The sequence below is a fragment of the Pelecanus crispus genome, chromosome 7 (assembly GCF_030463565.1).
Source record: "Pelecanus crispus isolate bPelCri1 chromosome 7, bPelCri1.pri, whole genome shotgun sequence".
NCBI lineage: Eukaryota > Metazoa > Chordata > Aves > Pelecaniformes > Pelecanidae > Pelecanus > Pelecanus crispus.
Genome location: NC_134649.1, coordinates 51,465,081 through 51,481,977, shown reverse-complemented (window position 1 = coordinate 51,481,977; position 16,897 = coordinate 51,465,081). Strand labels below are relative to the sequence as shown.

The 16,897-nt window shown below is 55.0% G+C and overlaps 1 protein-coding gene across 1 annotated transcript in view; it reads left to right on the top strand.

Annotated features, from left to right (window-relative positions):
- The first annotated feature begins 15,179 nt into the window (after positions 1–15,179).
- The window catches only part of PLXND1 (plexin D1), an 83,858-nt gene continuing 82,140 nt past the window's right edge, over positions 15,180–16,897 (top strand). Inside the window, exon 1 of the mRNA XM_075713815.1 lies at positions 15,180–16,544. Coding sequence (XP_075569930.1) covers positions 15,180–16,544 — 1,365 coding nt within the window. The remainder of the gene's footprint in view (positions 16,545–16,897) is intronic.

Genomic DNA, 16,897 nt, shown 5'->3' with positions numbered 1-16,897 from the left:
GTTTGGGCTGTGTTGCAGGTGCTGCTCCTCTCTAGCCCTGTCTCTGGCCTGGCCTTCTGGATGGGCCCACTGATGGCGCCTTACGGCTTGTCTCCAGTCTTGTCTTTAGCCCTGTCTCCTGGATGGGCTTTGCACTTATGCTGCAGCCTTGTCCCCGGTCCCATCTTCTTTTGCTCCTGATGGGAGCAATGGGGTTGGAATCACTTGGCTTGACCCCCCAGGACCATGATTTAAGTGGAGCCATTAATTCAGCCGGTGCTGCATATACAGGGTCTCTGGATGCAGGGCGAGCATGTTCATGTTATTTACGTAGTATTTCCTGCTCCGAAGCACAGCAGCTTCAGCCAGGCTTTACGAAGGAGGGTGCAGCTTCAGACTGAAGTAGATGCCACCTCTGGTGTAAGAACCCTCACAGGAGAGGGTGAGGCAGGGGGGCTGTGTCAGGACCCAGGAGATTATTGAGCACAGAGTTTCCCTGGCAGCCCTCTGACTGTTGAGACAGCAAAAGCGGGCACCTCGGTGCTCTGATCGCCTGGGGTGAGGAGACCGTGGTGGAGGACTCCCCCAGATGGAAACATTGCAGATGTTATAACCCCGCATGGAGCTTCACCCAGAGCTTGTCCTTGTCTAATGCAGAAAGAAGCCCGCTGCTATGAGACTTGGGTCTCTGCTGCTCAGTCATCTGCTGGAAGCAGGGGCTGCATGCATGGATCCATAATCAAACGCTTGGATCTGTCAGCCCCAAGAAGCATCATCAGGTGAGGTCAAGGGCAACTCCTTGCACCAGCTCTGAAACACAGCTACACGGAGAGGCAAACGTGGCCTGTTGAGGAGCGCAGAACAAGGCTGTGTGGGGCCCGTGGGCAGGCTGTAGAAGAGTTGGATGCATCCTGCAGAGCTGCTGAGGACTGCAGGTGAGCAATGTGTAAAAACGTGAGAAGCTGCCGGGGCATCCTTCTCTTGTTGGGTGGGTCTTCAAGCGTTACAGCCCCAGTAGTGCTGGCCATCCGTGCCTCTGCCATCCTGGGGAACTGAAACTGGTAAAGTCTCTGAGGAAGTGCTCCCAGTTTGCATGACTTGGGGTTTCCAGAGCATTGCTGGTCACCATGAGGTGGCACAGGAGGCCCCGCTGACACAGCTGGGAGTGGCCCTTGTGCAGCTCCCTGGGATCAGAGCCGTGCCCCTGCAAACCAGTACAACCCTCCTTTGGGGGTTGTCCAAGGAACAAGGCTTCCAGCACCCTCATCTGGGCACAGGAGGGGAAGTGGGGAGGCCAGGTTGGCCCCTGCTTTGGGGCACCGAGTTCAGAGTGACCTTAGCAGGGTTGTGTAAATTGGTGCTTGTGAAAAGAATGAATCGGCCAGCGTAGCTTGCTGGACGTTATGGGTAACTGCGTGTCCATTTGGCCTGCAGTCACAAGTGCTTTAAGCTTGTAAGGAAATGAATGCAAACCTGTAGTCAAGTCCAGCCCTCCTAAAGGAGGGGAGATAACACCGCAGAAAGCAGGGAGAGATGGCCGTAATGCACTTGTCCATGTGCGGGCTGAAACGTTCTCCTCAAGTGCAAGGGGTCTCTGCGCTTCGGTTGCCTGCGCTGCCCGCAGAGGACAGGCTGGCACATCTGAAATGGTCACTAAGCTTTTCCTAACTTGATGGTGGTGAAAACAGAATTGCTGCTGAATTGTCTAGTTTATGGATACACCAAGTTAATTAACTGTGATTGATAAGCCACTGCCAGAATGAACCATACTGTGGGCTTATCTGTATAATCCCTGTTTGTGTGTTTAAAGACTGATAGGAGAGCCAAAAAAAAAAAAAAAATAAAATCCAGACAAAAAGATAAGGCTGAAGATGCATGGTGATGTCTTGGAAATTTAATTTAGCAGGGAAAATATCCCTTTTAAAACTACATTATTAACTGTTGTCAAGTGACAGCCATTTGGCCTTCACGTGCTGTAGATGAATTCAGCCAGGCTGTATCGGACCTCTCTTGAAAGCACGGTGTGTGCCACTAACCAGGCTTCTTCCCTGGCGCTCTGGGTGCATAAAATCTGCATGATTGCTTTGCGATGGGGCTTGTCAACAGAGACTGCAGCTGGGTTATGAATCACTTTAATTTGTCATGTGAGCTGGTTTCACACCAGTATCTCTGGAGGGAAAATGCTGGAAAGTTGGGGGAGGGAGGAGAGGGGATGTCAGACACAACCTCCCCACCCCGGTTCTTGATGGAAACGTTTCTCCTTCTCCACCAGCTAATGACTAGTCCTAATTTAATAGAATGGAGCGAAGTGGCCAACATAAAATGTATGTGTTTTGTTTTCACATCTGAGTCTAACATGGCCACAAGTCATAGTCTGAAATGATTGGGGGTGTTATCAGTCACACAGTCTGACATTTTGCCAAAAGGTCTCTTTTGTCTCTTCTCTGAAGTGTGAAAACAAGGGATGCTATTTCTTGTGTTCTGTGAAGAAAAATGTGGGTTGCAGAATCTTAAGGAGCCATTAGATGGAGGAAACCAAAGAAGGAAAGAAGAATCAAGACCCCTTCCTTCCGATAATCACACAAATACTGGACCTCTAGGGACACTTAATGGAAAACATTTTTAGGAAGCACCTGAAAAAATGCCATGGAAATTTCCAGCCCAGACATCATATTGTCTCCTACATCCTTTACCAGGATAATCTTGAGAAAAATCAAAGAATCAGAACAACACTTGATTTTTTTTTTTTAAATTTTGTATTTATTTACTCAGTTGCCATTAATAACAATAAAAATTAAATTACCCACCCTGACTCTGAGCTCCCTTGACACTTAGTTAAAGTACACAATTATGCAAAATAGGCAGACTCCCACTGCACGTTATCCCAAGCAGCAAAAGCATAAACTAAACATAAGCCCCTCCACAGAGACAAATTACTCACCCATCAAAAGAATTACTCACTGTGGACAAGTAGACTTTTACAAGGTTGATTTTAAGTGTGCAGATGAATGTTACAGCTGGTAAGAATTCATTAGTTAATCAATCTGCAGCAAAGGAAAAGATAAGGAGACATGAATTTGTTTTTCCCAAGTGGAAAGGGTCTTATACTGTGCTGCCCAAAAAGGAAATGCCCTATTCTCTTCCTTTCTCAAATCAGGAAGGTGTTTGATCGTGTGTCTAGCTTTAAGCTCACAACTAGCACTTCTGAAATTAAAAGAATTATTTGTTTTCTTCAATAGAGTTGCATTGTTGGACATCTTGCAAAGACAACTGCTCCCGACGAGAGGGGAAATGAGTGCAAAGGTATAATACAAATGCCTTTTTCTAACGCTCTCGCTCGACGTGCTGCCATTTCTCTCCTGGTACGTACAGAGCCAGGGGTCTGTATGGCCACCTTGCAATCTGTCTCTTTGGTGGCTCTGTTGGCGTTTGCCAACATCAGGGCTGATTAACATGCTATTGAAAACCATCCCCTCCTGGTCCTGAGCAGCCAGCCCAACCCTTCAGCTCTTCCCAACAAGTTACTAATGTGGCCTTGCAACAAGCAGCTCCCCACAGCAGCCTTACTGTGATCCTGGTAAACAACATATGTGAGGATGAGCTGGTGAAGCTGCTGTAAAGGCATTTGCTGCTTTCAAATTCCAGCTCCTACATCGCACACAGACCTGCTGTTACAGCAAGCAGAGCCCACCTGTTAGCAGCATGAGCGCAGAGGCTAAGATTCAGCGTACGCGCGTGTGCGGTGACTGCAGAGTACCGCTGAGTCCCTGCGTGTGAGGACGACCCGATACTGCAGCAGCAGAGCTCAGCTGGGCATCTGGCTGCGTACCTCACGCTGAATATTTTGTGGCTAGCAGGCAATATTCACAATGTCCGTGTCTAGCACCTTTACCAAGTGCTACATAGACGTGATGCTAAGCAAAGCTGTGCTGGGACCAACTTCCTCGGTTACTTGGTATTTCCTAAATCCGTTCATTCTTCGTTTGCTTCTTCTGATGCTTCCCCCTCCCCTCCCTCGGCAGTCTGTGTCCATGGAGGATATGCACATGAAAGGAGGGAAGAATTGGCCCCTTAGGGAGAAAGTAGACATTGGCTTTTTTTGTCTGATTCTGGAACAAAAAGCTCCAGCCAGGGGCTGTTCTGATTAGCCCTTAGTGTAAAACAGATGCAAAGTTTCATGCAACAAGTGAAGTGGTATAGGGAAACATATATTTTTACATGCTGTCTTTCCCCATCTCTTGCATGGGATTGGAGCTATTAGATCTGAAGCTGATTAAGTGTGAGACCCCAGCACAGTAACAAAAGTATTGGCCACCCGTTTCTTAATGATTGTCTGGGAGCTGGAGTGCAATGTGAATTTGAAATATAGGTCACAAACAAGCTCTTCCCATTTTTTTACTCTTCCCCACTTTCTATCTTAGAAAGAATGAAAGAAAAGCAGGTTTGCTAACAGTGCCAGATCTGGAGGCAAGAGGTACATTTACATTCAAAACCTTGCATGAACGTCCAGCTGCAAGAGTTTCCAAGCAAAGCAAAAGCTAGCGAGTGAAAGAAGTTGAACAATTATGCTCATTTGTCTGTCTTGTTTTCATTGAAATAATTCAGGCAAGGCCAACTGTGTTACTTGGATTCTCTAAGGTATAATTTAGGCATGAGATGTTTACAATCAACTCTCATTTGCATCAACCGGGGGAAAACATGGGATCTGTTGGATATTTCGACTGGTGGGTTAATTACTAGTTTAACCACTAATATTTATTCAACCTTCTGCATGCGAACAGCCACCAGGCCAGATCCTGCCACTCTTGCTACTGTGCTTACTCCGCAGGTTTCATGCAAGTGAGACGAGTGCAGGACGGGGCCCTGCGAGTGTGGTTCTAGTTTTCCTAAGGCGAATTGGTGCCAGAGATGGGTGTCTGAGTGAAAGCCCTAGAAATGTTAGATCTGCTGGGAACAATGTGCCATTCCTTTTCGCAGTCCCAGGAATGAGCTTAAACAAAGATACTGTTTACTATGGCCACGCTCCCTCGTCCCTGCTAGGGATGATTATCGGACTGCGTAGCAAATAGCTTGATAAAATCAATGGGACCATTTGTGAGGTAGGAAATCTCTCCGTGTGCGCAAGGAGCTCAGGGACTGGCCCCCAGACTCTTACAGGAGTGCTGTGCAACGAAGTCTAAACACTGCTAAGCAGGGCTAAAATAAGCAAGGCAATTGATCGACAGTTTTGATTGAAACCAGAAGTAAGTTTTGCTGGTTTTTTTTTTTTAAACCCAGGCTTAAATAGACATCACTTAGAAGAAGAACATTGATCGAAAGATAAACCCGGCGCATGAGAGGACCCTGAAGGTGAAAAGTACCATTAAGTAGGTTAAAGGAGCCTGCCCTCATGTGACAAGCTGCTCTCTGTGCGAGAGGACAGAGAGCACCGAGAAGGAGATAAGAAGATCACGAGGTCAGATTCCAGGTTACAGAAACCTCAGTGGCTCGCTCCATCTTGGGCACCTCTGCATGGGTTGCAGGCAAGAGCCTAATGCGCGCCAGCTGGGATGGTTTTGGTGCTACTCCCACCTCCCTGGGAACTGACCCAAACCTGTCAACTAATTCCTATACGCCAGCGGCTCTCCAGGTGGGTATTTAGCTGCCTGGCCTGAAAGGACTTGCTGGCAGGGAGGAGAAAGGCCCCGTATTTCATGAGGCGTCCTAAAGTCACCTAGTGAAATGTGTGTTCTCCCACCGTGACCTCTGACAGACCCTTGGCTGCCTCCCCGAGCCGGCGGGGCTGGCCGAAGCACTCGCTGGGGAGGAGTGGGGCAACACAAGGCTCGGCCCCGGGCGCTGGGGCTGGGTGGCCTTGCAGAGCCCGAGGAGGCAAAACCAGGTCCTGCCCCGGGTAGGTGTTTTGCTGCTGATCACAGGAGCTGGAAGTCAATGGATGGGAAATCCCGGGTTCAGGTCTGTCAGGACCCAAAAGCTGACGGAATCCAATCTGACCCGACGGACGGTGTGAGTGAAGTGGGTTTGTCTCTGTCCAGCCCCCAGTGATCGAATCCTCCCAACACACACCTCGTCTCGAGAGGCAGAGGAGCTCAGTGCCCAGGCTGTCACCTTCAGCGCAGAGCCAGTGCCTGCAGCTCGTTAGTCCTCATTATTATTAAAGCTCGTTATTGCTCTCTCTTCAGATGAATGCCACAAAGTGAAGGGTTGCTGCCGTTTCCCTAGCTTTTCCGGGCGAAGCAGGCCATTTAGTTCAATGAAGCTATTGCTCTGCAGCCTGTGGAAGCAAATGACTGCATCGCTTACGTTGAACTCGGGTAAGGTGGCAGTGTTATTTGTAAGATTCCTTCTACCCTTGTGGGGCAGAAGATGCTGAGAAAAGGGAGCTCCCCTGCGACACCCGCAACCCCTGAAATACACAGCACACCGATGTACGATGCATGTACGTACATCCATGTACCATGGATGTGAAAAACAGCAAAAAGACTACTGCTTAGATGGAAAGTTGGAACAGCTGACATTCAAGTGATAAAAGAACCCCAATCTTTACCTGCATGGTGTTTACATTTTAAAAAAGAATGAGTGTTGAAAGGTCATTTTAACTATTTAGGCTGTTTCATTACCTTTTCTCTTCCACTTTTCTCAGCTGTATCAGCAGGTTGCTCCATCTCTCTTTGCTTTACCACTACTTCTGCTCAGTTTCAGGGTCACATTCACTGGTGGGCGAAGCACTTTGGGTGCCCGTTCTGCTGGGTTATCCAGATAGTCCAAAGGAAAAGCTGGTTTCACTTGTATAAAGATTCATGTGAATGTTTCCATTAGTACGCAGTTTTGTAACATCGCATATTACATTATTGATTTTGTGGTGAGTTCAGACAGAAATACATATGTATGCACAGAAGCACGCAGATTGTACTTAGACAGTATCTTTGCACACTAAACTGAAACCACCTGATAGCTCTCCTTTTCTGCTTTTCTGCTGCAAAATTCAAATTGCTGCAACTAGTCCAGTAGAGGACTTGCTGACATTTTAAATGTCTTTTTTTTTTTTTTTTTTTATACATATATATGTGTGTGTATGTGTGACTTTTAACTTTTGGCTTATCTCTAAGATTAATGAATGTGTTGACTGGACATGAGAAATGTGTAAACCTTTAAGACTGTTGGGGTCACCAGGGACATGTCAAGGACGAGATCACACTGTTTACAATATGTCCAAAAATATACAACACCAGATGACACCCCATAAGTGACATTATAATGAGAGACAGCTATTAGAGGCAATGTAAAACACATGCTGCTGGACGCAGCACGTCAAAGATTTATCTTAAAATTGCAGGTAACAGGCCATTGCAAGGCATAGGTATAAAACATTTCAGGTTTCCTGGTAAAAAGCAGTGGGAACATGCATTTGTAACTAACGCCTGCTAGTAAGTTACTCAGAGAGGCTGATGCTGCACCTCTATTCAAATGCCAGGACATGGCGCAAGAGCTGCAGGACCTGATCAACCCAGGCAGGGTGCAGCGAGGTCGAGGAGGGTCTTCCCGAAACGGCCGAGTACTGCCTTGCCTTTACTGGAAGTGGCACGGGCACGTCGTGGGCAGGGTTGGGGTGCAGGGGTATGGCTCGGGGCTGGCCGCAGGTGGGTCGCTGGCAGGGACCTCTGGGCTGGAGTTCAAGCAGGGATGGTAAAGGTTGGGGTGCTGGAGGATGGGACCGGTGGGTGAGGGCTGGGTAAACGCCAGGAGGGTCCCTGGCAGGGTCAGAGTTAGAGGCGCTGGTACCCCGCTCGGTTTGCTGACGGGTGCGGTAATGACTGCTGGGGCAGGTTTTGGAGATGGTGCTGTCAAGGGCTAGATGAACAAGGCTTGGGCTGGGGCTGAGGTTAAAACCAGCTGAGGCTCAGGCAAGCGGAGGCTGTGAGTCAGTACCGCAGCTGGATGCAGAAGCTACGGGACGGTGCGCCAGGCTGCGTTTGGCAAGGGCTATGTGCCTGGCCAAGGGTCGTAGCAATGACAAGTGACTTGAAGCTGGGGCTGACCTTGGCAGAAGCCCCTGAATTTGCACGGGCCCTGGGTCTGGCGGCGTCTGCGGAGCTGGTTCAGGGCAGGTGGCGGCCGTGGCCGCTCGGCTGGGATTAGGACGGGGGCTGTCAGAGGGGACTGAGGGTGTAGGATGGCGCCGGGAGGAGCCACCAGATGTCAGCCAGCGACAGGTCCTGCCAAGCTGAGGGCACGTCTGAAGCGGGTCTGGGGTCTACTCTGCTCAGCAGGGTGCAGACCAGAGATGCTTAGAGCTGGATGGACACACCACATACAGAGCTGAATCAGAGCTCGGTGCAGCACGGTGTATCTTTTAAAGCAATTATGGGATTTTAACTAAAACACTTAGGTTTGTATTAAGATATGCAAAGCAAACAATAATTTTACGATTAACCACATTTAACCCTTTCACTTCAAAGCACGTAATGATCATCGGCACTGAAGCCTCAACAAGCCCAGTGAACATGGGAGAGAGTAACGTTGAAGCCACTGAGGTAAGTCAAATTGGTTGGAATTAACAAGGGAAGTGTGGGCTGTAATAGTATATTTACAGCCTGGTGATGATACTGTGGGAAGGAAGGGAAGGGGATTAAATCCCTGTTTAGTTTAAGCTGCGTTTTAGTGCAGCCAGTTCTTCAGTTGTACACAGTTAAAAATGTAGTCTGTCAAATCCCGCTGACATATTTTGGCAATAGATATTTCCTCTAATTGAAAGCAATTGTTGTGTTGTAAGCTTTCCTCCTTTCCCATTTGTTTTGGTTAACGGGTAGTGGTGGCCTGTGCACTTAAGCACGCATTGAGCAACTGCTCACTGGAAAGTTAGCATATTGCAAAGAGTGTGGCACGATCGTGCCTGACTTCATAAGGAAAAACTTCCTCCAGGCTTTGGTGGAGGACGTTTGAACAAAGCTGGTAGAATCAGTCTCGCTGGTTGTTATTACAGGGCTTTGCTGTTTGGGTCAGCTAGGGCCTTCATGTGTGAATCCCGGGGTAAAAAACCAGGCTCGCTTCCAACGCAGCCATGCTTTGTTTTGAACAATCAGCACGGCCCCCGCTGTGAATCCCACAAGGGGATGCTCTGCTTTACGTTGCGTTCGCTTCCTTTGCTCGGAGCCAAGTGCTGCATCCTACACTGCTGGAACGCAGTCAAGACGCGCGGGGCCTGCGCGGACGGCCTGACGCACACTAGACGTGGCCGGCCCCTGTCGTGCTGGGCGCTGTGCCGCTGCAGCGGGAGCTTTAATGCTGTGGGTGGGCAGGGCCCTGCAGCCCTGGGGGGGCTTAACGAGCCCCTGCTCGGTCAGTCCAGGCAAAACCGTGCTAAAACCACTGCTGACTGTGCCAGCCCTGCCGTTCCCCACGGGGCTGCGCTCTCGCCTGTCCCGTGCCCGCGGTCCTGCACCCTCAGACACCCGTGCTCTGCCGGCCCGGCCACGCTGCGTCAGCCCGGCCACGGTGCATCACGAGCTGGGCAGCGGCGTCTGCGGCTCTTGGGACCTGGTGGGGAGCGGGGCGTTGGGGCTGGTGCTGGGATGGGACCCGCAGAGCAGGGTCTGTGCACCGGGGTGCTGGCGGCTCGCGTCTTCCCATCTCTGTGCTCCGAGAAACGTGCCTGTGCTGTCCTCGCAGGACGTCAGTCGGGGCACTCGGTCTTGAAACACCCTTTATCTGACACCCCTCTGAAGCTCAGAGAGCTGCCATGCACCTCAGTTTCCCCGGAGGTCAGAGCAGGACTGGATGAAACCCTCCTTTACCCTGGAGTCGCATCGGGTCTGATCATCCGGCCAGAAACCCCCTCAGGCTGGTGCTGGTTGGGATCCAGCTGAAGAAGGGACTTATCCTGCCGTGCACACCTGCACCCGCGCCTGCCTGCATTGACAGGGGACTATTAATGTGGCGAGGCTGGGGCTCGAAGGGTTTGTGTCTTCATCCGACTGCTAGCCCCAGCAAGTGCTAAATTTCCTGCAGAGCAGAGCCGGAGCCGCATTTGAGCTCCCCAGCCATGTTTTCAGCTGGACTGGTGTGAAGCTGGGGGGAGTGAGTGCTGAGCCCTTTCTAAGCCTCTAAAGAAAATAAAAGCAACAGGTCATTGAGGAGACCTGCGGGAAACTGGGGAACCTGCTGCTTTTGCATCCCGGCTTTCCACCCCACAGCGCCTGGGTCTAACCCCAGCACAAGCTACAAAAGACTTTTTTTTTTATTGCCTTGTGATAAACCTCCTGGTCTGGAAAATCCTGCCATTATTGTGTGTGTGAACTTTCACCAGCACGGAATCTGTCATTAGCCTAGAAGGAGACCTTTTCATGCTCACAACCTCTGTCTGCACAGCTTCTCTCTGGAGGCAAATCCCTCACGGTGAACACGTCAGCCGGCTGCACGCTGCAGACAAGGTTATGACTGCATTACATACTCTGAAGGCAGCAATGCTCTATATTACACTGGGAAAGGTTCATCTTTGAAAACAAAGAGGCTTGAGGAAAAAAAGTGTGATTTTACTCAGAAAGTGCCTCAGGTCCCCATAAATCCCTCTCCTCCTTGCTCAGACCACGGCTGGAGGCCAGCGGCAGGGTGGCAGCGGAGCGTGCCGTGCCGGTGTGATTCCTGCTACGGCCATTTGCAGCGAAGCCCGAGACCACACTGGAGCGTGTGTTTAGATTAAAGGACGTTTGGGAAGGGACCTTGCCCTAATCTTTCTGCTAAGCACCTAGCAGACTCCCAGCGTGCTAAATCATTAGTAATAACAGTAATGACAACCGGGCCTCCTTCTCCATGAGCAGTGCCTGCAATACAGATTAATAACAATAAAATAGGGACTTGGCGCACACCTATCCAAAAATATACCGAGGATTGCTAATCAGCCTGTTTCCAAGCCCTCTGTTATTCCTGACCGAATAGTGCCTTATTCCGAAGTGCCTTAGCGAGCACGTTGCTGGTGCACCCAGCCTGACGACCCAAGGCACGGACAACTGACGGGACGAAGGCAGGGTGGCAGGCAGGACTGGGGAGCATCAGATGAGTGTGGTGAACGGCTCTTGTTCAGGCAATGATTTCTCTAAGCGCTTCTCGGTTCCTCCTCAGCTCCCCTTGCATTTCCCCCATGCATGGCTCCTCTCCTTTCAGAAATGCCACTCCAGGGAGAGCCCTGTCCTGGCCGGCTCTGGGCTGGGCTGGTGGAGCCAAGCGGGACTGCTCCGCTCTCGCCTACCTCTTACCCTCTTCTCTCGGAAAACTGCTAGCAGCCTCTCTCAGGGTGGGGAAAAGGCATGAGTTGGACGCCTGCTCTGATCCAGTGCAGCTATTCAGTGCCAATTTTCCATCAGTATGGGTTTCTGAGGGAAAGCGCGCGGCCAGAAGGATTCAAAACACGTGTCTGCTAAGTGTTTGTGAATGCACCTTACGGTCTCCTGCCAACCTGCCCGGCAATCATACAGAAAATGACCCAAATAGCACACTTAGAGGCAAAGAGTGAAGGAGATTTAAAAAAAAAAAAAAAAAAGAGGACTGGCTGCCTGGGTAGGAGCAGAGGGACCTCCTGACCTGCTGCGCAGCGGCAGCCGGGGCTCTCCCCACAGCAGCTCCCGGCTGGCTGAGGCCGTGTGTTGGCTTTTCCTCTGCTGGGGTGCCAAGCGGCCCCTCTGCAGCGGCCGGCTCCCGGGGCTCGTCCCTGCAGGGGGGCCGTGCGGGGCACAGGTGGGACGGCTGCTCCACGCGCTGGCCCCCACCGCCCGGTCAGGCCTTCCCAACGCTCTCAGTGTCACAAGCAAGGACACGAAGCGCATTGCTCTTCTCCCAGGTGCCGGCTCCCGAGCCAGCACTCCGTGCCTCCGCGGGCGGGGGGTCCCCGGCGGGTCCCCGCCGCCGGGCGTCGAGCAGCGGCAGTCCCGCGCGCCCGTCCCACCTCTCCTCTGCCGCGCTGCTGGTGCTCGCTGAGAGCTGCTGAGTCAAACCTGGCCATCTCCGGCATGCCAGGGTGAACTTTCGTCCCAAATCCACAGAGCGCTTTATGGTTACCTCGCAGATAAACCCCGCTAAATAAATAGATGTTTATAGTCCCTGTATTAAAGTGATTAGATCCTGGGGTTTTTTTTGACAGTGTTGAGTCAATATAACCTGAGTAATTGCATGAGTAACTCATGTTTCCCCTAAAGGGAAACTGTTCTCGTGTAAATATATTTATTAATAATTAAAGTGTTTTTGAGTTCTTCTGCACACAGCCCCTCTCCCCCACAGAGATGTCTGAAAGGCTGTTATCTTTAAACCTGTGCAGGAGTCAAACAGGAAGGGACTTTGGCAGGGGGGTGATGGTCTATGGCAAGAGGCATGTGGTTTAATTTTGACCTTTTTTCCTTCTTGAACAAAAAATAATGGTGAGATCTGTGTATGAGAGATTTAAAAACCTCTACTACTCCATTAGGAGCATTATCCTGAAATACTCACTGGAGCTTCTAATAGCCCAGATAATAGGGGTGGAAAATCATTTCTGGAAAATATTCCCCTCAAAGCATCTTACCAGAGGATTGTTTCCTAACAACAACAACAACAATAAGATCTTTGTCAAATAATCCTTCAATACCACAAATATTTGGGCTTTAATTGTATCAGCATAGATAACTGCTCAGCATAGGAAATGGGAGTCAGAGCTCCTGGGGGATTTCTTCTGACAAAGCCAGTGCTGGATACCATTGGGTAAGTCACACATGTTTCTATGTTCTTTGGCCTAATTTTTTTTTTTTTTAACTTGCTGTAATCTGGAACCTAATTTGATATGCCTTAAAAGGCTGATTTGACACGGAAGATGCTCTACTATCAGGATAAGCAGCCATAAGAAATCCTAAAATAGGCAGCTTAAGGGTTTGGGATCATGGGGGTTTATTTCTATGCAATTAAAGACATGATCACATTTTAAAAATTGCTAACTTGTAGTTTAAAAAAAAAAAAACAACAACTGGGAGTCCCACATTTAAAAACTGCTAATAACTCAATTAAGGATATGATTAGCAGAGACAATGAGTTAGATAGCACGAAAGCACAGCATTTAATTCAATGCACATTTTCGGTGGACATGCCGTGGCCAAAGCAGTTATGTATTAATTAGCTCTCTGAAGAGGGCGAGGAGGACAGGAAGGGGGTGAGGGAAATTGGCAGGTGTAGAAATGAGATTAGACAACAACAGAGGTTTTTTCTCTCCAGAACAGAAGTCGTGCAGAATCCGCATCAGCCTCGCTAACATGTTTTGTATAGATGAAGATACGTGCCACGAGAACAGGCAGGGCAGTAAGGCAATGCTTGGGGAGAGGGAGAGGGAGGACAGCTCGCCAGGGCTCGCCTGCAGAGCATTGCCAGGCGGTCGTGACCAAATACCAGCCTCCATTTCCCACCCTGGCTTTAAATGCCGCCGGCTATTTGTGGACAGCGAGGTGCCTCCAGGCTCAACCCTTACAAGGGGACCTGTGCCCGTGTACTGATGTACAGCTGTACCAAGCCTGCGAGCTTGCCCTTTGCCTTCCTCCGTCGCGCAGGTGCTCCAGCTGGGTGGAAGCTCAGGCCTGAGACAAGGATGCTGCGCCCATGTCCTATGGCCGCTCCGCTCGGCTGCCAGCTCTGCCGCCGCAGAGGTGTCCACGCAGTGCTGCGGGCCCCATGACCGGGGTGTCTGCCGTGCGCTGGAGCCCACCCGTGCCCGTTCTTGCACGGGGACCTGGATGCGCTGCCCAAGGAGCCGGGTCCCTCCTGGGCGCGCTCTGAGCCTGCGGCCGTGCCCTGTGTCGATGGTGCGGCTGGGGGCGAGCGCTGGTCGGGGCAACCGCTCAGGGCTCTTTCACTTAGTCGGCAGGGCTAATGTGGGCAAACAGCGTCTGCTGCAGAGGCCATGGCCCCGGCCAGCCTCCTGGCCCGGGACGGATCCTGTCTCTGTAGAGCCTTGCCCGGTAGCGCTCCTCGGTCTCGCAGCGCGTTCCCCTCCGGGATGAGGGGTACGTTCACGTGCTTCTATGCCCGCAGAGGGGGGAAGAGCGGTGGATGCGAATCGACACCTTCACCCACGCAGGTAGAGCGTTCCCACGCCGATAAGGGAGGGTGGATCAGAGCCTGTGCTGTCTCGGGCTGTTTCCCCCCGCTGTGGATTCCAGCGGGTGCAATTTGGGAATATCATCGCTTCTCTTTTTTTTTTTTTTTTTTTTTTTTTCTCCTCCACAGTTAAAAAAGAGCCCGTTGGAGGGCGGAGGAGATGCACAGTCCTATTTTGAACTCGGCTCTTGGCAAAGCGTGCGGGCAAAGCTTCTGCGGGGGTGGAGCCCGGCGGCGGCCCGCGCTTCGCCCCGGCCCCGTCCCCCGGGGAGCTGTCCCCCGCCGGGCGGCAGCGGGGCCGGGGGGCGACCGAGGCCGAGGCCGTGGCCGTGGCCGTGGCCGTGGCCGTGGCGGGCGGTGTCCCGGGGCCGCGCTGACACCCCCGTGCCCCCCTGCTCCCCAAGCCCGCAGCGGGAGCGGGACGGGCCCGGCAGCCCCCCCGGGCGCGGTGTCCGTGCTGCGGGGGTGGGGGGCGCCCCGGGGACACCCCCCCCGGGACCCCCTCCCCCTCCCTTCTGGTCGTGCTTGTCCGCTCCAGGTGCTGCCCCCCCGGGCCGGCCCAGCCCGCCCGCCGCTGCCTCGCAGCCCTGCCCCGAGCCCGGCTCACGGGGCCGCCGGGCCGGGGGTCTCCGGGCCGAGGGTCTCTCTCCGCTCCGGCTGCCCGTGCTGCGCAGGCAACAGCGCTCCCGCGCCCCCGGCCCGCTCCGCTGGCGAGCGCCAGGGGGGCAGCGGAGGGAAGGGCGGAGCGCCCGCAGGAGCCGGGGGGGGGGGGTGCCCTGCGCGGTGCTGCGCGGCCGGCGGGGCGGGGGCTCGCCGGTAACTTCACCGCAGCCGCCTGCCGGGCCCGCACCGAGACCCAGCGGGCGGGGCGGGGCGGGGCGGGGCGGGGGGGCGGGCGGGAGGCGCGGCCCCGAGCGGGCCCCACCGCCCCCAGCCGCGCAGCGCCGCGCACCCGCGCCCGCCGCGGCCGCCACTTCCCGCGGGCGTCGCTCGGCGGCGGGCGCGCTGCCTGCGCAGGAAGCGGTGCCCGGCCCGGCCCCTCCCGCCGCTCGGCGGGCTCATGCACTCTGCGGCGCGGCGGCGCGGGCGGCGGGATGGCTCCGGCTCCGGCTCCGGGCGCTGAGCCGCGGCTCCCCGCGCTGCTGCCGCCGCCGCTGCTGCCGCTGCTGCCGCCGCCGCTGCTGCCGCTGCTGCCGCCGCTGCTGCTGCTGCTGCCGCTGCTGCCCGGCCGCGCCGCCGGGCTGGAGGTGCAGCGCAAGTTCCTCTCGCCCACCCCCACCAACAACTTCGCCCTGGACGGCCCCGGCTCCCGCGTCTACCTGGCGGCCGTCAACCGCCTCTTCCAGCTGTCGGGGGGCGAGCTGGCGCTGGAGGCGGAGGCGGCGGTGGGGCCGGTGCTGGACAGCCCGCTCTGCCACGCTCCGCAGCTGCCGCAGGCCTCCTGCGAGCACCCCAAGGTGCTGACCAACAACTACAACAAGATCCTGCAGCCCGACCCCGAGCAGGGCGTCCTCGTCGTCTGCGGCTCCATCTACCAGGGCCTCTGCCAGCTGCGCAGCATGGCCAACATCTCGGCGGTGGCCGTGCGCTTCCCGCCGGGCGGCAGCGACCCGGTCACCGTCTTCCCCAGCATGCTGAACGTGGCGGCCAACCACCCCAACGCCTCCACCGTGGGGCTGGTGCTGCGCCGCGGCGGCGGCGGCGGCGGGGCGCGGCTGCTGGTGGCCGCCACCTACACCGGCTTCGGCAGCCCCTTCTTCCCCCGCAACCGCAGCCTGGAGGACCACCGCTTCGAGAACACGCCCGAGATCGCCATCCGCGCCCTCAACGCCCGCGGCGACCTGGCCAAGCTCTTCACCTTCGACATCAACCCCTCCGACGACAACATCTTCAAGATCAAGCAGGGCGCCAAGGCGCGGCACAAGCTCAGCTTCGTCCGCGCCTTCCTGCAGCGCGGGGCCGCGCCGCCCGCCCGCCGCCCCTACGCCTACCTGGCGCTCAACAGCGAGGCCAACGCGGGCGACAAGGAGAGCCCCTCGCACAGCCTGCTGGCCCGCATCTGCCTGGGCGAGGCGGCCGAGGCCACCCTCAACGGCAGCGGCGAGACCAAGAAGCTGACCGAGTCCTACATCCAGCTGGGGCTGCGCTGCGGCGGCGCCGCCGACGCCTTCACCCGCCTGGTCTCCGTCTTCCCGGCGCGGGCGGCCTGGCGCGGCCCCGCGGCCCCGGGCCCGCCGCCCGCCGAGGAGCTGCTCTTCGGGGTCTTCGAGCGCGCCGGGGCCGGCGGCGGCGGGGGGCGGCCGCAGTCCGCGCTCTGCGTCTTCCGCTTCGCCGAGATCGAGGAGACGATCCGGGCTGCCCGCAACTCCTGCTTCGTCAGCCCCGCCGCCGGCATGGTCACCGTGCTGGACAGCGTGGTGCAGGGCACCGGCCCGGCCTGCGAGAAGAGGAACATACAGGTACGGGCGGGCGGCGGGCACCTGCCGGCGGCCGGGCGGGGCGGCTGGGCGGCAGCGACGGGGCGTCCCGGGGCGGGCCGGGCGCGGGGAGCCGGCGGCGGGCGGGAGGCAGCGGCCCCGTCCCGTCCCGCTGCTGCTGCAGCTGCTGCCGCCTCCCCCGGGAGGGAGCGCATCCCGCGGCCGGAGCTGCTGCGGGCGGGCGGCTGCGCTCCGCTCCCCCCTTGTCCCCGCTCCCCCCTTGTCCCCGCTCCCCCCTTGTCCCCGCTCCCCCCTTGTCCCCGCTCCTCCCTTGTCCCCGCTCCTCCCTTGTCCCCGCTCCCCCTTGTGCCCGCTCCCTGCTCTACCCGCTCCCC